The 21,225-nt window shown below is 40.6% G+C and overlaps 1 protein-coding gene across 1 annotated transcript in view; it reads left to right on the top strand.

Moving 5' to 3' along the window:
* CDHR2 (cadherin related family member 2) overlaps positions 1 to 21,225 on the top strand; it is a 185,834-nt gene that overhangs the window by 156,073 nt on the left and 8,536 nt on the right. Inside the window, exons 21-28 of the mRNA XM_075209134.1 lie at positions 2,268 to 2,317; positions 3,605 to 3,756; positions 3,845 to 3,947; positions 8,072 to 8,160; positions 9,522 to 9,602; positions 10,259 to 10,336; positions 11,496 to 11,556; positions 20,254 to 20,381. Coding sequence (XP_075065235.1) covers positions 2,268 to 2,317; positions 3,605 to 3,756; positions 3,845 to 3,947; positions 8,072 to 8,160; positions 9,522 to 9,602; positions 10,259 to 10,336; positions 11,496 to 11,556; positions 20,254 to 20,381 — 742 coding nt within the window. The remainder of the gene's footprint in view (positions 1 to 2,267; positions 2,318 to 3,604; positions 3,757 to 3,844; positions 3,948 to 8,071; positions 8,161 to 9,521; positions 9,603 to 10,258; positions 10,337 to 11,495; positions 11,557 to 20,253; positions 20,382 to 21,225) is intronic.

Genomic DNA, 21,225 nt, shown 5'->3' on the forward strand with positions numbered 1-21,225 from the left:
AAATGAACTGTACTCTTTTAAGGGAATTACTTTGATTATTGATTATGAGGCAAAAGAAGGTGGAGGATTGACAGGCAGGTCACAAAGGACAATTATTCTAAATAAATAATAAATTAATATATTGTTTCAACAGTAGAGTAAATTAAATTAATTCTTTATAAGTTCTATCTCAAGAGCGTATTCCCTTTAACTGTCCAACTTCAGCCTAGCTTGCTATTAGTATAGTTCACTCATAGTGGATCCTTAATTGGCTCAAACTATCACTCACTTCAATATCAGATTTAGTTCTCTTATTTTGATAGTTGGCCTAACTGTCTATAGACAACAAACTATTTGAAACATTTCACCTATCCTGAACCACTAAGACCTTTATGTTTATGAGTGTTTTTACGTTGGTGGTACTACTTAGCTGTCCTAGAGATACAGAACTGTCGGCTTGGCGAGGTTGACCCATGTCCTTTTGCTCATGCTGGAACAGTTGTGGAACATGACGACTAGCTCCTGCAGCTCAAAGACTACACTCTGCTTCAGCAATGGTGGATGTCTCTCTTTCTACTGACATCCTGTGCTTCCTGCATACTCTTACTTGCTGTTTTATACTATCTATTCCTGCTCTATAAACCTTCCTCTAGAATGTTCCCTCTTTTATTTCTAATTTACTTGTCACTTTGTCATTACTCTTTATGACTGCTCTGTCTGACTGATGGATAGACTGCTAATAGGCTGACTAACTAACTGACCGCTACTTCATTGACCAACTAACAACTGTTAATTTATTGACAAGTATAAACTTACTGCATGACTAATAGCTATCTACGTATCTGTCAATATTTCCCTCCTAATGTTAACTCCTGTGCTCTCCACTGCGCAGCAGTCTCGCGGGTCGGTCAATTTCCCTGTCTCCCTTTCTGCTTCTCTTCACTACTCACCAACTGCGTGGTAGGAAATTTAGGTTGTAAGCTCCTGTGCATCTGGGGGCTACTGTGAATGATTTAACACTTTCTGGAAAGCGCTGCATAATATGGTAGCGCTATACAAATAAACAATAATACATAAATAATAAATAACTTACTTCCCTTTTCCCTTCCCTCGTTAACTGATTACAATGTTTAAAGACATATCTACCTCCTATTATGTATATTGTTCTACCATTTATCTTAAATATCACTCAATAATACTGTTCACTATGTCATGGCTATAATCAATTATGCCTTATGTATTTTATTTATGTATCACTCCCATATCATAAAGTTCAATGGCTCTCTGTATATAAGTTGATCATTTTAAATGCATATTAATTTTGTATGACGCTACACATTTATACTCCTATACTCTTATACTGAAACATTCCTCTGACCCGCAAACCAACATTGCTGTGTGACTGTATCATGGAGTCCCACTAAGCAAGTTCTCCCATTGCAACCTGGTATGACAAAATGTGCAATAAGTGGCACTTCACCTCATGTATCAATCTCATATATTTCGAAAAAAAGCTTGCGAGTAGGACCCTGTTATCTCTCAGTCTGTCTTTTAATAACCTGTCTTGTTTTATTAATGTGCTTGTTTCCTATTGTAATTCTTTTTAATAATAATAAGGAAAAAAGAAAAAAAGAAAGAGTACAATATTGTAGTAGTCACTTTAAATGAGAAGTTTATAAGAGCAAATGTGCGCACATTAAACTGATGTAAATATGGCTTATCTGAAAGTTGTAGCTTCAAACTTCTCAGAGAACTGGATTCATGTTTTGAGGATTTCTGTCTATGGTAACAGATGGGTAAATACTGAGCCAGCCAAATAGATGTAACTCACCTGGCATTATTAAAGAAATTCTAAAAATATGACCCGTTGAGAGTTCTCGAAACCTGCATTCTCCACATCCATCCCAACTTAGGCGGGACAGTCCAGATTTGAGGGGACTTTCCATTGAATCCAGGTTCCAGGACAGATGGGAGGAAAGATCCATTGACAGATGCGCGACATTGAAGGAGTGTTAGGGCTGGGGACGGGTCAGCATTATATAAGTGCTGGATATGCACAGGAGATATGGAACACCCCAACATAACTTATCCAGATCCCCATGTAGCACGATCACTGCCCTAGAACTGTGTATGGGAAACTGGGAAACATTTTTTTAGGTGGCAGATATTGCTGATGTTGGCTAATGACTGTTTAAATGTGCTACTCTCTTGCAATGTGGCTTTTCGGAATTACGTTATATTGCATCCCAGCATGTCCATAATTTACTGACTTATCTATATATTTCCAGTCGTTATACCTGAAACTGCTGTTATTTCTACTGAAGTGGCCTCTGTGAAGGTAAATCGTTGTTTTTTTAAACTGTTCCTTTTCAATATGTACCTGCTTATATATTCAAGAATCTTTCTTGCAAGTGTGACTCAAAACTAGAATTGCAGATTTGCATCAGATAGCATTTTACTTTCTTTATAAAATAAGGCTAATTGAAAAATATGAAACTAGTCTCATTTTAATGAGAAAAGGGTACTCCTTAATTATACAGGAGCTACTGTAACTCACCAGCACCCCTTTTTCCACTTCTACTGATGTTTATCAAATTGCCCACTACCTAGCTCAATGAATCATTTATCAAATCAAATAGGCATAATCATATTAGCTTTTACGGGTGCCACTGTAACTACTCTGTTTCACATCAGCGTAACTAACAGAAAGTTTCTGGATTCTTACTTGTATGAATTCAAGTGAAAGTGACACTGGTGAGTTTAGTGGCAGCGTTATAATTAACAAGTATCAAAAATAAATCCTGAATCCAGAATACAGCTTGAGTTACCATTATGTACCTGATGTGCACTAGAGAAACTCTATTAAAATAAACCTGTGAAAGTCTATTTAAATTGTACTTGGAACAATTAGGAATAATAACAGTGTCTCGGGAGGTACTTTCGAGGCAGAACTAAAGTCTACAAAAAGCAAGAGTACAACACCACACAATATATGTAATCTATTGACTTTGTGTTGGAGATGGAAAGGTGTCTGATCACAGCACACAAAGGAGAAAAGGCTAGAATGAGTTACATTTAAGGTCTACACTGTGTTTACATACTGTAGCTCTGATGCAAACAGTCTAACAAGGTGAGTACAGGGGAAGTATGACTACAAATATTCCTCTGTAACACAAAAGAAGTGAATCAAATTGGCAGGGACATTACAGTTTCATTTTGTCTGGTAACTGGAAGGACTAGATACCCCCAAGCATTTGAAATGCCTTTTTTAATGTAGCTAGAAATGCCAGTAAAAACGGCATTTACTACTATTATTGTCAAGCCACATCTTTACACTGTTATTGTGGGGCGTAAGTATACAGACCTGTTAATACATGCTGTACAACTGGCAAAAACGCTACTGTTTTGGAGCTGGATGCAAATTGACTCACATCCACCTCTAAATGAACCTCTAAATCTGTCTACACATATAAATTCCCCACCTTTCCCCCGCAGCCCAGCGTGGTGCAAAATTGCACCTTCTAGCTGGATTTACTTGTAACTCTAAATTAAGGCCACTGTTTTGTTGATGACATCTTTAATACTGTTTTTCAAAGATATATTTAAAATGTTTCTTCTATTCCAGGCCCAAGATAAAGACAGTGGACAAAATGCAGTTATAACCTTCTCAATCGACAAAGTGGAATTCGTCCTCTCCAGTGGGGGAATACAGCAACTAGGAAACATTTTCAGCATTAGCACTCTCCCTGAAAATAACATTTATATGGGCTCTATCAGGTAAGTTGTCTTCATTGTTATGTTTACTGAAATATTTTTTTCAGATTGTGTATTAAACTGGTGAACAATGCAACCTGTTGTTTTTTAGAGTTGCCAGTAATCTGGATAAAACATTGAAGGGTCAATACCAGGTTTCTGTATTAGCAATGGATAAAGGGACCCCACCACTCCATGCCACACGCTCTATTAAGGTAAGACTACAGCCACATGATATTCATGTGCAACACACTTTTGATTCTTATTTCTGCAACGTAGTTATTGTACGGTCATGGCCAAAAGCTTTGAGAATGAGACGAGTATTGGTTTTCACAAAGTTTGCTGCTTGCAGAAGTAAAATTCCAAGCATTTCATAAGTGTCAAAAGGCTTTTATTGACAATTACATTAAGTTTATGCTAAGAGTCAATATTTGCAGTGTTGACTCTTTTTGAAGACCTCTGCAATTTGCCCTGGCATGCTGTCAATCCACTTCTGGGCCACATACTGACTGATGGCCGCCCATTTTTGCCTAATCAATGCTTGGAGTTTGTCAGAATTAGTGGGTTTTTGTTTGTCCACCCGCCTTGTGACGATTGACCACAAGTTCTCAATGGGATTAAGGTCTGGGGAGTTTCCTTGCCATGGACCCGAAATTTCAATATTTTGATCCCCGAGCCACATAGTTATCACTTTTGCCTTATAGCAAGGTGCTCCATCATGCTGGAAAAGGCATTGTTCTTCACCCTACTGTTCTTGGATGGTTGGGAGAAGTTGTTCTTGGAGGATGTTTAGGTGCCATTCTTTATTCATGGCTGTGTTCATAGGCAAAATTGTGAGTGAGCCCACTCCCTTGGCTGAGAAGCAACCCCACAAATGAATGGTCTCAGGATTCTTTACTGTTGGCGTGACACAGGACTGATGGTAGCGCTTACTTTTCCTTCTCCAGACAAGCATTTTTCCAGACGCCGCAAACAATCTGAAATGGGATTCATCAGAGAAAATGCTTTAACCCAGTCCTCAGCAGTCCAATCCCTGTACCTTTTGCAGAATATCAGTCTGTCACTGATGTTTTTCCTGGAGAGAAGTGACTTCTTTGCTGGCCTTCTTGACACCAGGCCATCTTCTACGCTTCACTGTGCGTGCAGATCCACTCACACCTGCCTGCTGCCATTCCTGAGCAAGCTCTACATTGGTGATGCACCGATCCTGCAGGTGAATCAACTTTAGACAGTGCTGGCGCTTGCTGGACGTTCTTGGGCATCCTGAAGTCTTCTTCACAACTATTGAACCTCTCTCCTTGAAGTTCCTGATGATCCGATAAATGGTTGATTTAGGAGCAATCTTACTAGCAGCAATATCCTTGCCTTTGAAGCCCTTTTTGTGCAAAGAAATGGTGATTGCACGTGTTTCCTTGCAGGTAACCATTGTTAACAGAGGAAGAACAATGATTTCAAGTACAACCCTCCTTTTAAAGCTTCCAGTCTGTTATTCTAACTCAATCAATATGACAGAATGATCGCCAGCCTTTTCCTCATCAACACTCTCACCTGTGTTAACCAGAGAATCGCTGACCTGATGTCAGCTGGTCCTTTTGTGGCAGGGCTGAAATGCAGTGGAAATTATGTTTTTGGGATAAAGTTGCTTGTCATGGCAAAGAGGGACTTTGATATTAATTGCAATTCATCTGATCACTCTTCATGATATTCTGGAGTATATGCAAATTGCCGTCATAAAAACTGAGGCAGCAGACTTTGTGAAAAACAATATTTGTGTCATTCTCAAAACTTTTGGCCATGACTCTAATGTAAGGTTTTTAATTCTTCAATTGGAAACATTTAAATTAGAAACTTAACTTATGTGAAACCAACGGCAATCCCTTTAGTGGCAGATCAAAGTTCACTGCCTCTTTTTCTATAGTATGCCGCTTACCCTAATAGCTGTTGGAATAGAACCTGGCACCACATCTCATAAAAATTACCCTTCCTGACTTACATATGGTGGAGAGCCATCAGATCTCAAACGAGATAATTAGGGGTGGATGAACTTGAATGACATTATTGTCTGACTGTGCTAATGGAACTCTGTCAGAGCCAAACATATGATACGACCACCAGACACCTATCTATGTGACTGGATTAGCCAGCATACCTCCAGCTTGAAATTATTTTTGGGTCCTAGGTAATTCTCCAACAATCATCTTCTATGCCCATACCTAAGACAATGTCTGGATCATAAAGTAGCGGGAAGTAGATAGTGTAGGAGCAAAATTTGCTTGGACACACACAAGGAAAATCTTGTAGCAAACTACCATGTTCTAACAAACAAAATCACAATAGGATAAACCTGCTCAGTCAGTCACACACATCCTTCAAATATCTTAATTTTAGCACAAGACCTACATGAAAATGTATGACAGAGTAACCAGGTTTATTATTAATAATAATGCTATTCATCCCTGTTTTTTATTTGTGTGCATTTTAAGTATTAATAAATTGTTTAAAAGGATAATGCGCTATTAGTGGATTTCTGTGCTTGAGGGTATTCCACCAAGGAAAGGGAACAGCGTTTAATGAACCAGCTCCTGAGCATTAAGACTGTAACATCTATGTAAGTGTAAGTAAAAAGCGAGGGATTAATTCTGCCCATGAGTGAAGAACTTTTTTGGTGAAGATATAAGATTATGACACCCTTATGCGAACACGCCCTTACTGTAATTAACTCATGGTTGCAAGTCCCCATTCCGTTTCTTGGGGTGTACTGGGACACAAGTCTACAATATGCACAAATCTAGATACGGATACATTTTGGAAAAACATTTTTCACACCACATTTTATAATGCTACAGACCTTTGTAGTGCCTTTAAAAAAGGTATTATACGTGTACATTAAGTATCACTTCCTAACTCCTTGTACAAAGTATTTGGGAAGTGTCAAACTCTGCTTTAATTGTTCAAAGTTTAAAAATGAAAAATAGAGCAAATAAAAAAAAAACACGCGCACATAATTTTATCTCCTATAACATTGTATAAACTTTTATATAGATATATATGCATGCATTTGGCACCTAAATAATTATGGAATAGATCTCAATAAATATTGCTTTATACTTCTGAGGGCGTCAATTATGTGAAAATAATCATTGATTTATAAATTTTTATATAAAAGTTGCTGAGGCCACTTTTTGAATCGAAAGTAACAGGAGAAAACTGATTTGAAATTGTGCAGATATCATGATTTTGATATCAGTGCCTGAATGCACCTGTTCTTACGAGTGTCAATATAGATTGTAAGCTTTCGAGCAGGGTTCTCTTACCTCTCTGTCTGTATGTATTACCCAGTATTGTCTTATTAATGTTTGTTCCCAATTGTAAAGCGCTACGGAATTTGCTGGTGCTATATAAATAAATGTTGATGATGATGAATATAGACCCCGGATCACCCGGAAACGCCATATTTTATGTTACTTTTCACTGAACTTTGATTGACACCATCCACTAAACATTTAGACCCATTTATGTCTTAAACTAATGACCAGAACTGTCTATAGTGCATGTATGACCTTATGTGTGTTTGAATATACTAATAATTACATTTGTTGAAATGTACCTAGAACTAGGGTTTCCAATAAAGTATACCTGGGGGGATGTAAAAGGTGCAAAACCTTTTGCGCCAAATGTAATTTTAGGTGCAGGTGGTAAAATTTTCGATTTACCATTGACCAAACCGCACAAAAAGTTTTTGAAAGGGCATTTATGTTAGCCGTGCAATTTATGAATGTGTGGTTTGGAAAACTGCACATGAAAATCGTCAGAAGAATGGAAGGTTTTTTTTAGACATGTTTGAACTATTTTGCCTGTTGGAACATCATAGAAATTAATGGAGAAAGAAAGAATTGTAAAAATTAAACAATTCCTCTCTTCCCTTCTCTATTCAGCATCCACTAGGCCAGTGGTTCCCAAACTTTCTCAGTACGGGGCACCCTTAGGGTCACCATAATTTTTCCAAGGCACCCCTAAGCCAAAATAATTACCGGTTAGTCCCGTTTTTTAAGTAGTTGGGGCCTAAATACATCTTACGTTATTTTGACCCTTTACCATCATATTGTGCCCCTTCATCATATCACTCTATATCCCCTTCGCCATCTCACACTCTGTCCCCCATTCAGCATCTCATTCTGCCCCCTCCTTCAGCATCTCACTCTGTCCCCCCCCCCTTCAGCATCTGTCTCTGTCCCCCTTCTTCAGTAAATGCATCCATATAATGTGATGTATTCATTTTCTCTACATACATTGAGTAATGATATATATCTTTTGCTTTTCTCTTATCCCTTGACGGTAGATATTTACGATAGACGAGTCTTACCGAGTAACATTGTATTTCACAAAGTCTGTTGAAGAATTGACGCAAAATTCGCCTAGGATCATTGGGTAAGAACTAACATATTTATTATAGAACATTCCACAAACAACCTGATAAATCATACTTCCATCATATACATTTATGCCACAGATAGGACAAAGTGGTAAACAACTAGGTTTATCATAAACGTGCTGTATATATTGTTATTCAAACAGTATTTAATAATATTATAGTAATACTTTATTTAGGGGTCTATGGATGAAAGTGTAATGAGCCATTACAACGGAGAAAACAGCAGTTTTCTCCGTTAAATGGCCATCACAGAATGCATGAAGGGCTTCTGGCAAGAGAAATCTTTAATTTCTCCAGCCATAACTCACTTAACGTTTGTCTTCTCAGTACCTATAGAGTACTATGAGGAGAACAAAGTTGTGCAATGCATGAAGCTTTGAAAAGCATTGCATTGCGCTTTTCCTATGGGATGCTTCTGAAGCCTCTCTGGCTTCGCAGAATCTGTTAAAGTGGAAGCGCACAGCACTTCCTCCTTTCACCGACAGCGATAGGCTACCTGTAAAGAGGAAAAAGACTTCGCAGAAGAGGGGTCACTTCGCCAGGGCTCCCAGAGTAGCCCCGGAATGATGCTTTCCAGCGGTGCTTAAATATGCATCATTGCGATTTGCAGCGATGCATATTTAGTGGCACCACATTAGATTGATGCATAGACCCCTTAGTAGGATGCAATATCAGAGATAACGGCTGTTGAAAAATGCAAATTAGCAACATTTAAATGCACACTTTTTTTTATATCATCAATTAGATACTAGAACATTTGTTGTATGCAAACCTTTCATAAGAGGGAATTTTTTTAAAATGTGCTAGCAGTAACTTTTGCTAAATATTAAGTTTTATCTTTCTGGATTCCTATGTTTCTCAGTCATAGCTATCACCAGAGTTGTTTCATTTCCCATTCACATGACACTAAGGGCTAGATTTACTAAACTGCAAGTTTGAAAAAGTGGGGATGTTGCCTGTGCAACCAATCAGATTCTAGCTGTCATTTTGTAGAAAGTACTAAATAAATGAAAGCTAAAATCCGATTGGTTGCTATAGGCTACATCTTCACTTTTTCAAACCCGCAGTTTAGTAAATATACCCCTCAGTTGCTCTGGTTATATTTGCATTCTTTGCTCAGCAGAGCTGTGTCATATACAGTCATAATAGAAATAAACACCTCTGTCTGATGATATAACTACATGCACAAAGTCAATAACTACAAGTCATCTGGTAGTGGACACTCCCTTTAATGACATGTGCTTTGTTATCAGAAACTTAGCATGTAATACTACAGTATTAAATACTGTTTTAAACACCTTGTGTCATGTTAACAATAATATCAGGGATGTAATTTTTTTGTTTTTTTATGTGACAGAGAACTGATGAAGGCAACTGACGCATCTGTGTTTGTGGCTGGGCTTGAAGCTGAGGGATCCACCAAAAAAACCAATGCTCGGTAACTTCATAAATATGAATTAAATGTGATGTGCCTTCATGTTTTAAGCAGAAAATCAAACCAAATATTGTATATCTTCATGCTTAGCTGTAGCATATTGTGTGAATGGGAAAACTCCTCGCTCTACAGAGTTCAACCTCAGCTCAATATTTTATATCATTTCGTCATCTGCAATCAGCTAATGTCAAACAATTAAAACCTAAGTACCTGTACACTTATACAAACCTTATCCAAAACTCATCAGTGCCTGTGTTGTCATCTACTCAACTCTTTATCTTCAGAGGGTTTTCCTAAGCATGATTACCCATAACACTACACCGCAGGGCTTTAACTCACCCTTAAAGCCCCCTTATCACATTTTTAAGATTCAACAGTTATTTAGTTATTTAATAGGACACCTTAATTAGGAGAGAGCTATTGAATTCCTTTTCTCTAACATTTGGGGGAATTCAATTCCCCGCGATGAGCTGCTGGACATCACCTCTATGGGGTGCAGGGAATTGAATTTCCTGCAAAGTATACAGCTTTTCAGATTTGTTTTCTAAATTCGGGAATACATTGTATTGTCTGTACAATCACCTCTTCCACAAATAATTACAGTTTTGCACAGTAAAACAATAGGAATTGAACTGTTCTCTTACGTTTCTCCCTGCCAGAGCTAGTGACCGGAGTGTCTTGTCTGTGTACTGTTTATACACTAATGGCACAGCCATAGCACCAGAAGACCTGGCCAGGTTAGTAGTACCCACACTCTACTATCATGTTTCACACTTATATATGTTAGTAAATATGTACACATTGTTACAGTTTGTGTTTTCTGCAGTAAATAAAAGTATAACCTGCTGAGTAGCATATAATGTGTTTATTTCCTCTGTGTATGTAGTGTTATTTGTTCCTTTTAGTTTGCAGCTTCAGCACATAAATGCACTGAAAGGAACAAAGGAATAGATTCCAGGGCAGTTTTATCAAGATAAATTTATGGCAACCCAGATCAACTAATTAGATTTAAGCTGTGATATTTGCTAGTGCAATTTGCAAAGTATGATTGTTTGATATTCATATCCATATGATTGGTGACAACACAATGTTATTAATTAAGGCCCTATGTCTATCTAGAAGTATTCTTGATATGTACTATGTCATTATTATGCGCAGTCAGGCCAGTTTAGTAGCCCATATAGCACTCATTTAAATTAAATTAAAGGGCTACTATGAGAAGAAAGGAATTGGAGCTTGCAACTATATAGGATAACTATCGCTCTATCTTTTACCTCTTCAAAGCTTTGTGCAGGAATCTACTGTGTAACTGTTAGTATGGGCTAGTCAGGACCAGCACATAACTATACAGCCTATAGGTGATTTATACAGGAGATTTCCTCACCAATTAAAGCACTGACATGATCCACTGTTTTCTTATCTGTAAAAACAAGAACAGCCCATGGGAAAGATGCCATCCACCCCCTTGCCCACACTTTCTTAGTATTTCAGTCTTATATCCAGCAATAACAATTTATGCTATGCCAAGTATTATATGATACTGATACTATTAATAGTATCAGTCACCATGTTTATCTCTGGTAATGGTCACGTTAAGAAATAATTATATTTTTCGATCTGTATTCTTCTGCTTTCAGTTAACCATCACATTTTGGTATTTAAAACAAGTAGTTGAGTATTTTGTAAACCAATGAATCATACAGCACTGATGAAGCCAAGTCCAGTTGTAAAGTGCTGCAGAAGATGCTGGTGCTATATAAATAAGCGTTAATAATATTAATAATAGGTCATGCCAAAAGGATTAATTAAGTCATGCTACAGTTTTTTTTTTTTTTTTTTACAAATATGATAGAATTGATGGAAAAATGCTCAGTAACTTATGTTTATCTTTTTAAGCATTATTCAGAGCAATGAAGAAGTTCTGGCTGTTCTTCTAAGTCTTGGCCTCTATGTCATTGTGAGTATATAGCAAACTAAATTAAAGTTCAGAAAATGTAATTCATTTGAGATAAATTGCATTATATATACAGTAAGACAAAGTGGAACTAAATAGAAAAAGTACTTATTTATTGATTACAGTCAGTAAGATTATGAGTTGCAAAAATATCGACCTTCAGAGAAAATTTTAATTTGTGACCTCATGAGCAAATACAAATGCTCTTGTTTTTACAGGAACGTGAAATAATGCGGAAAGATGGTGGTGTCTGGGTAGGGTGCCAATAATTACACCTTCTAATAGGGGCGCCTATTATGAGCAAGCGCTAGTCTGTCACATGCGTATTGAAGCCACTGGAGCTGCATCATTGCCCCCCTCCCGCAAACTTTGCTATGGGGCTCAGTGGTGCAGTGTTCTGACCCTGATTGGAAGGATTGTTTGTTATGAGTTTGGCGCATTCCTTCGTTTAATAATGTGCCAGCATTCAAAGATGACATTTCACGTTCCAGGATGACCATAAAATGTATGCACTATTCTCCCACTTTTTAGAGGGTGAACAGTGCATGGTAAGAGGAGGGCTTCACAGAGTTTAGTAGAAATCTTCATCTAATTTCACTTATAAATTTTTTAGAAGGGTCTAAGGTAGAGGGTGCCCAAACTCAATCCTCAAGAGCTACCAACAGTTCATGTTTTCAGGATTTCTTTAATCATGCACAGGTGAGTTCATCTATTTGGCTGGGTCAGTAATTGTCACACCTGTTTCTGCAAACAGAAATCCTAAAAACATGACCTGTTGGTAGCTCTTGAGAAGTGGGACTGAGCACCTCTGGTCTAAGGGGTCTATTTATCATACCTTTTCATTTTATGGCGGTATCATTTGTTGTGTATTTCGCATTGATGCATATTTTGATACTGACGGTATTTATCAATCTTTTGCTGCTGGGCGATCACCAGCAAAATCAACCCTCCTCGGTAGTAGACCTCTTCTCTTTTGCCAGCAGCCTAATGCATGCGCAGCGACTGGGTCACAAAATCATTAGAAGAAAATAGATTTATATTTCTATGGCTGTTCAGAAGAAATGCTTTAATATGCAATGCTATAACATTCTACATGCTATAATATTCTATTTCTAGAATGGTCTCTTTTTCAGTAAATTTCTGATGAACAAAAAAGAGATGTTGAGCCCGAGTCATTAAGGAAAGTAAGGCAAAAAAAAGGAGTAAATGTTCCCTGGGACAAACCATGTTACAATGCAAGTGGTGCAAATGAGTTAATTATTTTGCATATAACTTAATTACTGGCTGTATTTTCATATAGCACACAAATACTTTAATTTTTACACTGAAATTTAAAGTTGATCTAGGACATGCCCTATCCCAACTATAAATCTGTCCCCACATTTAAAATTTACCTCTCCCTCCAATGCGACATGGTTTTGCACAGGTACAAAGTTACTCTTTTTTTATGCTTTACTCTCCTTAATGAATCAGGCCCGTTGAGTGCAAAATATAACATCTATGTAACAAGGAATATACCTTTAAAAATATGCAATATATACATGCATTACAATTGGTGTTTACATGTAGTTTTTTTGGCAGGGAAATGCAAGAGTCCTAGATCATACTTACCAACTTTCTTCAGCTCTCTTCCGGGAGCCTACCAGGGGAGGTGGGCGGGGCGCCAAAAACCCGCATCATTTTGGTCCCGCCCCCATGTGACGTCATGACGCAAACGCCTCATTTGACAGTGGGGGCGGGGCCAAACGGTGCGATTCACCGGGAATCGCGGCGTTTGGGACCTAATTCTGCCCACTTCACTAGGAAGTGGGCACTTCCTAGTGAAGTGGGCAGAATTCGGGAGATTGCCACACTCACCCGGGAGTCCGGGAGACTTTTGCAAAATGCGGGAGTCTCCCGGACATTCCGGGAGAGTTGGCAAGTATGTCCTAGATGCCATTATTCAAATTGTTCTTTTTAAAATGTTTGAACCTGCCATGGAGGTGAGGTGAGATGAGGAAGAGCTACCTATTCTCTGATGAGCTCACCCCCCCCCCCCAGCCCCCCGGCCTGGGTCCTGGGTCCTGAAACACAGTAGCAAGGTAATCTAACACCACCTGTCCAAACTCTGTCCCGTAGAGGTATATGGTGTGTTAACAAGTGGTTGACCGCTAGTTAACTTGCACAAACAGTGCATACACTTTTCTCCCGAGAAAACAGCACTTTTCTCTGCAGTTTTGGCTCTACATCAAATGATAAATAGACCCCTAAGTCAGCTTTGACATTTGAAAATCAGTATGTTTTACATTATAGAATAGTAATTGATGTAATGGAAATATGTACTGAAAGACTCCAGTGCACTAATACAAAGAGAAAAGACTAAGGGGTATATTTACTAAAGTACAGGTTTGAAAAAGTGGAGATGTCGCCTATAGCAACCAATAAGATTCTAGCTGTCATTTTGTAGAATGTACTAAATAAATGATAACTACAATCTGATTGGTTGCTATAGGCAAGATCTCCACTTTTTCAAACCCGCAGTTTAGTAAATATACCCTTAAGTGGTCTATTTAAGAAGCGGTGAAGAGCAAAATTCTGGCGCAAATGCCAGCAAAAGGCTCTTTCACTGCTTTTTGTTATTTATTAAAGGGTTAATGGCAGAGAAATCATAGATCTCGCCAACTTTAACTTAATTATTTACAGCACAGTAACGGTATCTCAGGATGGCACATGATCCCAGTGCGATACATATTGTGGGCTACCGTGCTGAGGTCATAAATAGACCCCTAAATCTGGTGGCAACTGGCTGTTCTTCCAGATAGAAAAGGTCCCAGGGTAGGTGAAATTGCTTGTTAAGAAGACATGGTTGCAAGACAAGATACTCAGTATGAAAGACACTGGTAACGCCTGTAAGTTTATCAATAACGTACATTTACAAAATATATGTAACCCCGTGTCCTGGTATGTAATGTGAGAGGTGCACAGGTTAGGCAGTTCACCTCCCTATCAAGCCCAGGCTAGCTCCTGGGCTTGATAAGGAGGTGCACATGTAGGTATTTTTTACATAGTCTCTTTGCAGGTGGTGAGACACAGGTGATGTAACTTAGTGGTGCAGTGCAATAAAGGTCACAATAAATTGGGCGCCAGACTCTCTCTATCATAAACTGAACTCTTTGATTTAAACAACTTTTTCGCTCCAGCAAATTTTGTTTCAAAGAAATAAAGAAAATATATATAGTTCCTTATTGTCTCCAGCAAAGTTCTTAAATATGCAATACGAGTATGTTTGCAATTATATTTCCTTACTTCTCCTGCACACATGTTAAACTGCTGGTGTGTTTTGACACGACATAGCAGGTTCTCCTGGTCACAGTAGTTCCACAGTTACTCACAGTTCAGCCTCTGTCTGTTTCCAGTATACATATGCAGGATTCACAATGTATCTTATCTCCAACACACACACCTACAGCTCTGACCCTTTCTCTGTGTACTCTCAGACTGGTCTACAGAGGTAAAATCCCTGAGGCTATAACACTCTTCTCTAGTGTACTCTCTGTCCCTCATGGGTTTCCCACAGCTGCCTCTCTTTGCTACAAACCTTTCTCTAGGGTCTCTTTTCTTACATCCTTTAGTGTATGCTTGCTGCCACTAGCAGCAATCCCCCCCCCCCCTTCTCTTCAGTCCTTGTTCTGAAACACACATTACTTGCCCCTTGCTGCAGCCACTGCTCCCAGGCAATGTCAGGGAAGCCCAGGACGTCCTCCTACACTGTCCCGGGTCCCCGGTTGTCACGTCACCTCTCCTCTCTGTCTCTGCTCTCCCTCTTTGCTTTCTTCTCCTTCCCCTTTCTCCACCTTTTTACAGCTCATCCTTCTTCTCACTCTCTAGCAGGCTGGGCTGTGTCAGCATAGCAGCCAGTCTGAGTCACTGCTCTCTTCGCAAACGTCTAACTCACCCAACCAACACCCCCTCTGATGACCCCTGCTTGTAGTTACTGGGGTGTGTGGTTTACTATGACGCCACAATGGGTCATTGCATATAATATCCAAGTATAATTGAAATGTAGGATTCACTAAATTAATTCTTAGAGATTTGATGATAAAAGCCACCAAAAGGATAAATATGCTATTGAACTTAGGTAAATGACTTTGTAATGATGGATAACAAGTCTTATAGAAGCCTGCTATGGAATCTCTACTGCAGTGAGATCAGGGCTGGTGCAAGCTGTCTTTGCGCCCTAGGCCAAGTTTCAAACTACTGCCCCCCCACCCTTCCCCCGCACACTCCAAATACCCACATCCCAGACCCTCACACACTTGAATTTTTATTACGATTTGAGTACTTGTCTATGTATTATGCACTTGTTAAAAGCAATGGGCTTCTTCTTTCCTTTATTGGGCCAAATGGAAATGACAAGTCATCCAAATAGACAGCCTTGACATGTCCCTTCACCGTAATGCCCCTGCTTCACCACGCGACTGCCCCCCCTGCATCACGCGACTGTCCCCCCTGCATCACACTGAACCTCCCTGCATCACACTGCCCCCCCTGAATCACACTCTTCCCCCTCCATTACAATGTCACCCTGCTTCACACTGCCCCCCCTGCATCACACTCTTCCCCCTCCATCACAAGGTCCCCCTTCTTCACACTGCTCCACCCCCGCATCACACTCTTCCCCTCCCCCTCCATCACAATGTCCCCTGCTTCATAATGCCACCCCTACATCACACTTTCCCCTCTATCAGTGTTCCCCTGCTTCACACTGTCCCCCGTATCACTCTACCCCCTTCATCACATTGTCCCCTTGCTTCACACTGCACCCCCGTATCGCACTCCTCCTCCATCACAATATCCCTCTGCTTCACACTGCCCCCACCGCATCACACTCCTCCCCCTCCATCACAATATCCCCCTGCTTCACACTGCCCCCACCGCATCACACTCCTCCCCCTCCATCACAATATCCCCCTGCTTCACACTGCCTCCCGTATCACACTCCTCCCCCTCCATCACATTGTCCCCCTGCTTCACACTGCCCCCACCGCATCACACTCCTCCCCCTCCATCACAATATCCCCCTGCTTCACACTGCCCCCACCGCATCACACTTCTCCCCCTCCATCACAATATCCTCCTGTATCACACTGCCCCACGTATCACTCTACCCCCTCCATCACATTGTCCCCCTGCTTCACACTGCCCCCACCGCATCACACTCCTCCCCCTCCATCACAATATCCCCCTGCATCACACTGCCCCCCGTATCACTCTACCCCCTCCATCACATTGTCCCCCTGCTTCACACTGCCCCCACCGCATCACACTCCTCCCCCTCCATCACAATATCCCCCTGCATCACACTGCCCCACGTATCACTCTACCCCCTCCATCACATTGTCCCCCTGCTTCACACTGCCCCCACCGCATCACACTCCTCCCCCTCCATCACAATATCCCCCTGCATCACACTGCCCCCCGTATCACTCTACCCCCTCCATCACATTGTCCCCCTGCTTCACACTGCCCCCACCGCATCACACTCCTCCCCCTCCATCACAATATCCCCCTGCATCACACTGCCCCCCGTATCACTCTACCCCCTCCATCACATTGTCCCCCTGCTTCACACTGCCCCCACCGCATCACACTCCTCCCCCTCCATCACAATATCCCCCTGCATCACACTGCCCCACGTATCACTCTACCCCCTCCATCACATTGTCCCCCTGCTTCACACTGCTCCCACCGCATCACACTCTTCCCCCTGCATCTCAATGTCCCCCTGCTTCACACAGCCCCCCTCCTGCTTCACACTGCCCCTCCCTGCATCACACTGCCCCCTCCCCCCCAGGACACCATTCTTTACTTACCTGATCTGTTCTTCAGGCAGCTGCTCCTCGCTGCTCCTTACTGACAATGTGTGGATGTGATGATGACATCATACCCGACAGGCAGTGAGGGGGGAGGGAGAGGAGGGAGAATGAGAAGAGGGACAGGGAAGGCGGCACATGAAAGAATAGAGAGCTGAGAGGAGGGACAGGGCAGCCGGCTGTATGCGCGGAGGGGGCGCAATCACTCGCCCCCCCTGGATCTGAAATTGTCTGAAGCCGGGGGCTTTTGAAGTTAAACTCAGCTGCCGCCGCACAGCATTGCACAATATGCCAGACACCAGTGGTGCCGGCCTGGCACCCTAGGCAGCTGCCAAAAGCCGGTCTCAAGTGAGATATATTTTACTTTTCTTTATGCAAATTGATAGAGATAATATTTTTAACTGCTACTTAGATGCTTCTGTAGTAATCAACTGCTTACATTGTATATTAGGCCCCTTGGAATTTCACCTGACTTGCGTTTTTAATGCAATTTCAAAGTATATTATGTTCTTGGTAAAGTAAAACCCATTCTATGCATCCATACCCATTTGCGTTCATATTCGCATTGCAGCATATATTTTTTTGAGATTCTGTTTTATCAATCTCCGGCATTCAAAGCATGTAACCAGGACCGACAGAACGCAGTAAGTGGGGTAAGCAAGGCAGGTGGGTTTCAAGACTGAGGGGCACTCCCCCCGCCTGCCGTCCCCGCTTGACCACCGCCACATTAAACAAAAAAAAATTAGAGAAAAAACCCGGCGTCGCCGGCGCCCTCCTCCCCTCCCCTCTGCTCCCTTCTCACTGACAGTGTTGGGCATGACATCATCACGTCCCGACACTAGCAGTGAGGAGCGCACAGAGAGGAGCAGCACACCAAGCCGGCGAGATCAGAAGAAGAGAGAAGAAGAGAAGAAAAGAGAAGGAAAGAAGGCCATAGATAGGTAAGTAAATAACGGAGGAGGATAGTATGTGGGCAAAAAGGAGGGGGACAGTATGTGGGGGAAAAGGAGGGGGACAGTATGTGGGGGAAAAGGAGGGGGACAGTATGTGGGGGAAAAGGAGGGGGACAGTATGTGGGGGAAAAGGAGGGGGACAGTAATGCTCAAGAAGGAGAGGGACAGTAATGTGGAAAAAGAAGGGAGCCAGTATGTGATGAAAATTGAGGGGGGCAGTATGTGGGGGAAAAGAAGGGTGACAGTAATGCTCAAGAAGGAGAGGAACAGTAATGTGGAAAAAGGAGGGGGACAGTATGTGATGAAAAACGAGGGGGGCAGTATGTGGGGAAAAAGGAGAGGGACAGTAATGTTCAAGAAGGAGGGGGACAGCACCGATGATAAAAAAAAGGGAGGCAGCAGTGTGGATGAGAAGGCGGCAGCAGTTTTATGAGGAGAGGGCACATTGTGATGGAGGAGAGGGTACAGTGTAACGAAGAGGTTGCACAGTGTGATGAAGGAGGGGACACAACCAAAATAATTTGCCAAAAATTGTAAATCTTATTACAAAAAATACATATTCTTCATTTATATTATTTATATAGCAATTCATGTTTGCTGTAATATATTTATTTGTATTACTCTCTTTAGTAAAGTGTATTATATGATTTGTATTGAAAGAAAAAGCATTATTGAATGAACAAATAATTACATCCCTTAGTGGACGCAAAATAATTTTTTGCAGGGGGGCGCCGGACATGCTAGCACCGGCCCTGTATGTAATCACACCTAAATAAGTCCATTTATCTCTATGGGAGCGCATTCTGTACATACCCGGCGGGTTTGAAAAGTGGAGATGTTGCCTATAGCAACCAATCAGATTCTAGCTGTCATTTTGCAGAATGCACTAAATAAATGGTAGCTAGAATCTGATTGGATTTTCAAACCCGCCAGAAAACTCTCAGCTTGATACATTTACCCCCCAATAGGGATTGCAAGAGCAGTGTTGTGCTGTGTTTTCCCATTCATGTCAATGACCCATGCATTTCAATGCGCTAATGCACTACATGTAGAAACCCCATTGAAAAGAATAGGGCATTTATTTGAATGGGCCATTTACATGGCAGGTGCATCACAACGTTGATAATTGCTAATGAAACTCCCAATCAACTCATTCTTCTTTCATTATGTGGTGGGGCTCAAAGTGAGCAGTATGCAGTGTCTCTTATGGAGTTTTTCCTTTCCCTTGGATTCCAAATATAGAAGATGTCCCTTGTATTACATATAAAGAATACATTTTTTTTATTACTAAAATGTTGAATGACGGGATTTAGTTGAGTTTTTATTTCAGTAAAAGTTGATTTATCAATTGTATGTGTGTTAATTTATATAATTTTACTATTTTAGTATAATGGAACAGGGTTTTAGGTACCGTTATCTATACTGGGACCAATCAGTGGTCTATTGAAATGAGAGAATATTTTGTGCAGTCAAATTTCTGTACACTACTTTTTGTGTTACTGCAGTATGTTGCAGCAATTCATATTTTAGTGAAACAAATGCTATTTATATCAATATTTGCTCAGATGTTATTTTTTCCCAAGTTTACATTTTATTTTAATGCACTAATGTGATTTTATAAAATAATTTTACAAGCTTCAGCAAACTTTTTAACAATAAAATGCACTAATGTCAAACTGACTTTTACTCAAAGTTCTGTTTCCTGGTCCCTTGAAAAATGCAAAATAAGAGTTCTATTGTATTTTACTTAGGAAAGTTGAATCATTTTTCATGTTCTCCCAATTCTTACTTTTGATGGTTAATCTGAATGAGGATATTGGTCTAGTGTGCTAACCTCAAAGCAAGTTAATATGTTAAGATACCTATGCAAATTCCATGTTTTTGTTAATCCTCAGGCAAACCCAAATGGACCTGGGTTAGTTAACCCGAATGACAAACTTTATGGAATTATTGCAGGCCTGGCTGGTGCCCTGCTTCTGTTCATCATCGTTATGATTATCTCCCTGTGCTGCATGAAGAAGAGGTATATGTACAGACTTGTTGTTACAACTTGAACCTTATCTCTCACCACTTATTATTTCTTCTTCTTCTTATTATTATTATTATTAATTTATATGGCGCCACAAGGTGTCTGCCGCACCACACAAAATACAAAAATACAGTACAGACAGTAAACAAGGGTACAACAGTACAGAGTAAAACAAGTATAGCCAAGACTTCAATATCTCCAAGCATAGCAAGTACAGTGGTGTCGGAGTAGAAGAAATGGTATTGAGACAGAAGGGAAGAGGGCCCTGCTCATACAAGCTTATATACTAAGGGGAAGTGAAACAGACAGCAGGCACAAGGGGAGTCAGTAGAGGGGATCAAGCACAAGAGGAGACAGGAAAGTGGGAGGTGAAAAGAACAAGGAAGGAGAAGGTTATGTGGATGGATTGAATGGTAGGCCTTAAGGAACAGATGGGTTTTGAGAGCCCGTTAAGAGCCCATAAGCCAATTGAGAGTGGTAAGCACTTATTGCGTGTCACATTTCAATGCAGAAAATCACAGCTAAGGAGAGGAAATCCCTGAGAACAGGTTCACCAGGAGCACAATAAGGAACAGCACAACAAGGAACATATAGCAACAACAATGACCAGCATGGTACATGGGAAGGAACTAGAGATGGTCACTGACCCCCGTGTTTTGGTTTTGTATTCGGTTTTGGATCTGGATTACCGTCGTGTTTTGGTTTTGGTTTTGCAAAACCGCCCTTGCGTGTTTTGGTTTTGTTTTTTGTTTTTTTTCTAATTGTTAAAAAAATTACATTTATTGGTGCTAAAATAACATAATTTAGGTATTATTTTGTAGCTACATTATTATTAACC

This window comes from Mixophyes fleayi, chromosome 4, assembly GCF_038048845.1.
Source record: "Mixophyes fleayi isolate aMixFle1 chromosome 4, aMixFle1.hap1, whole genome shotgun sequence".
Lineage (NCBI taxonomy): Eukaryota > Metazoa > Chordata > Amphibia > Anura > Limnodynastidae > Mixophyes > Mixophyes fleayi.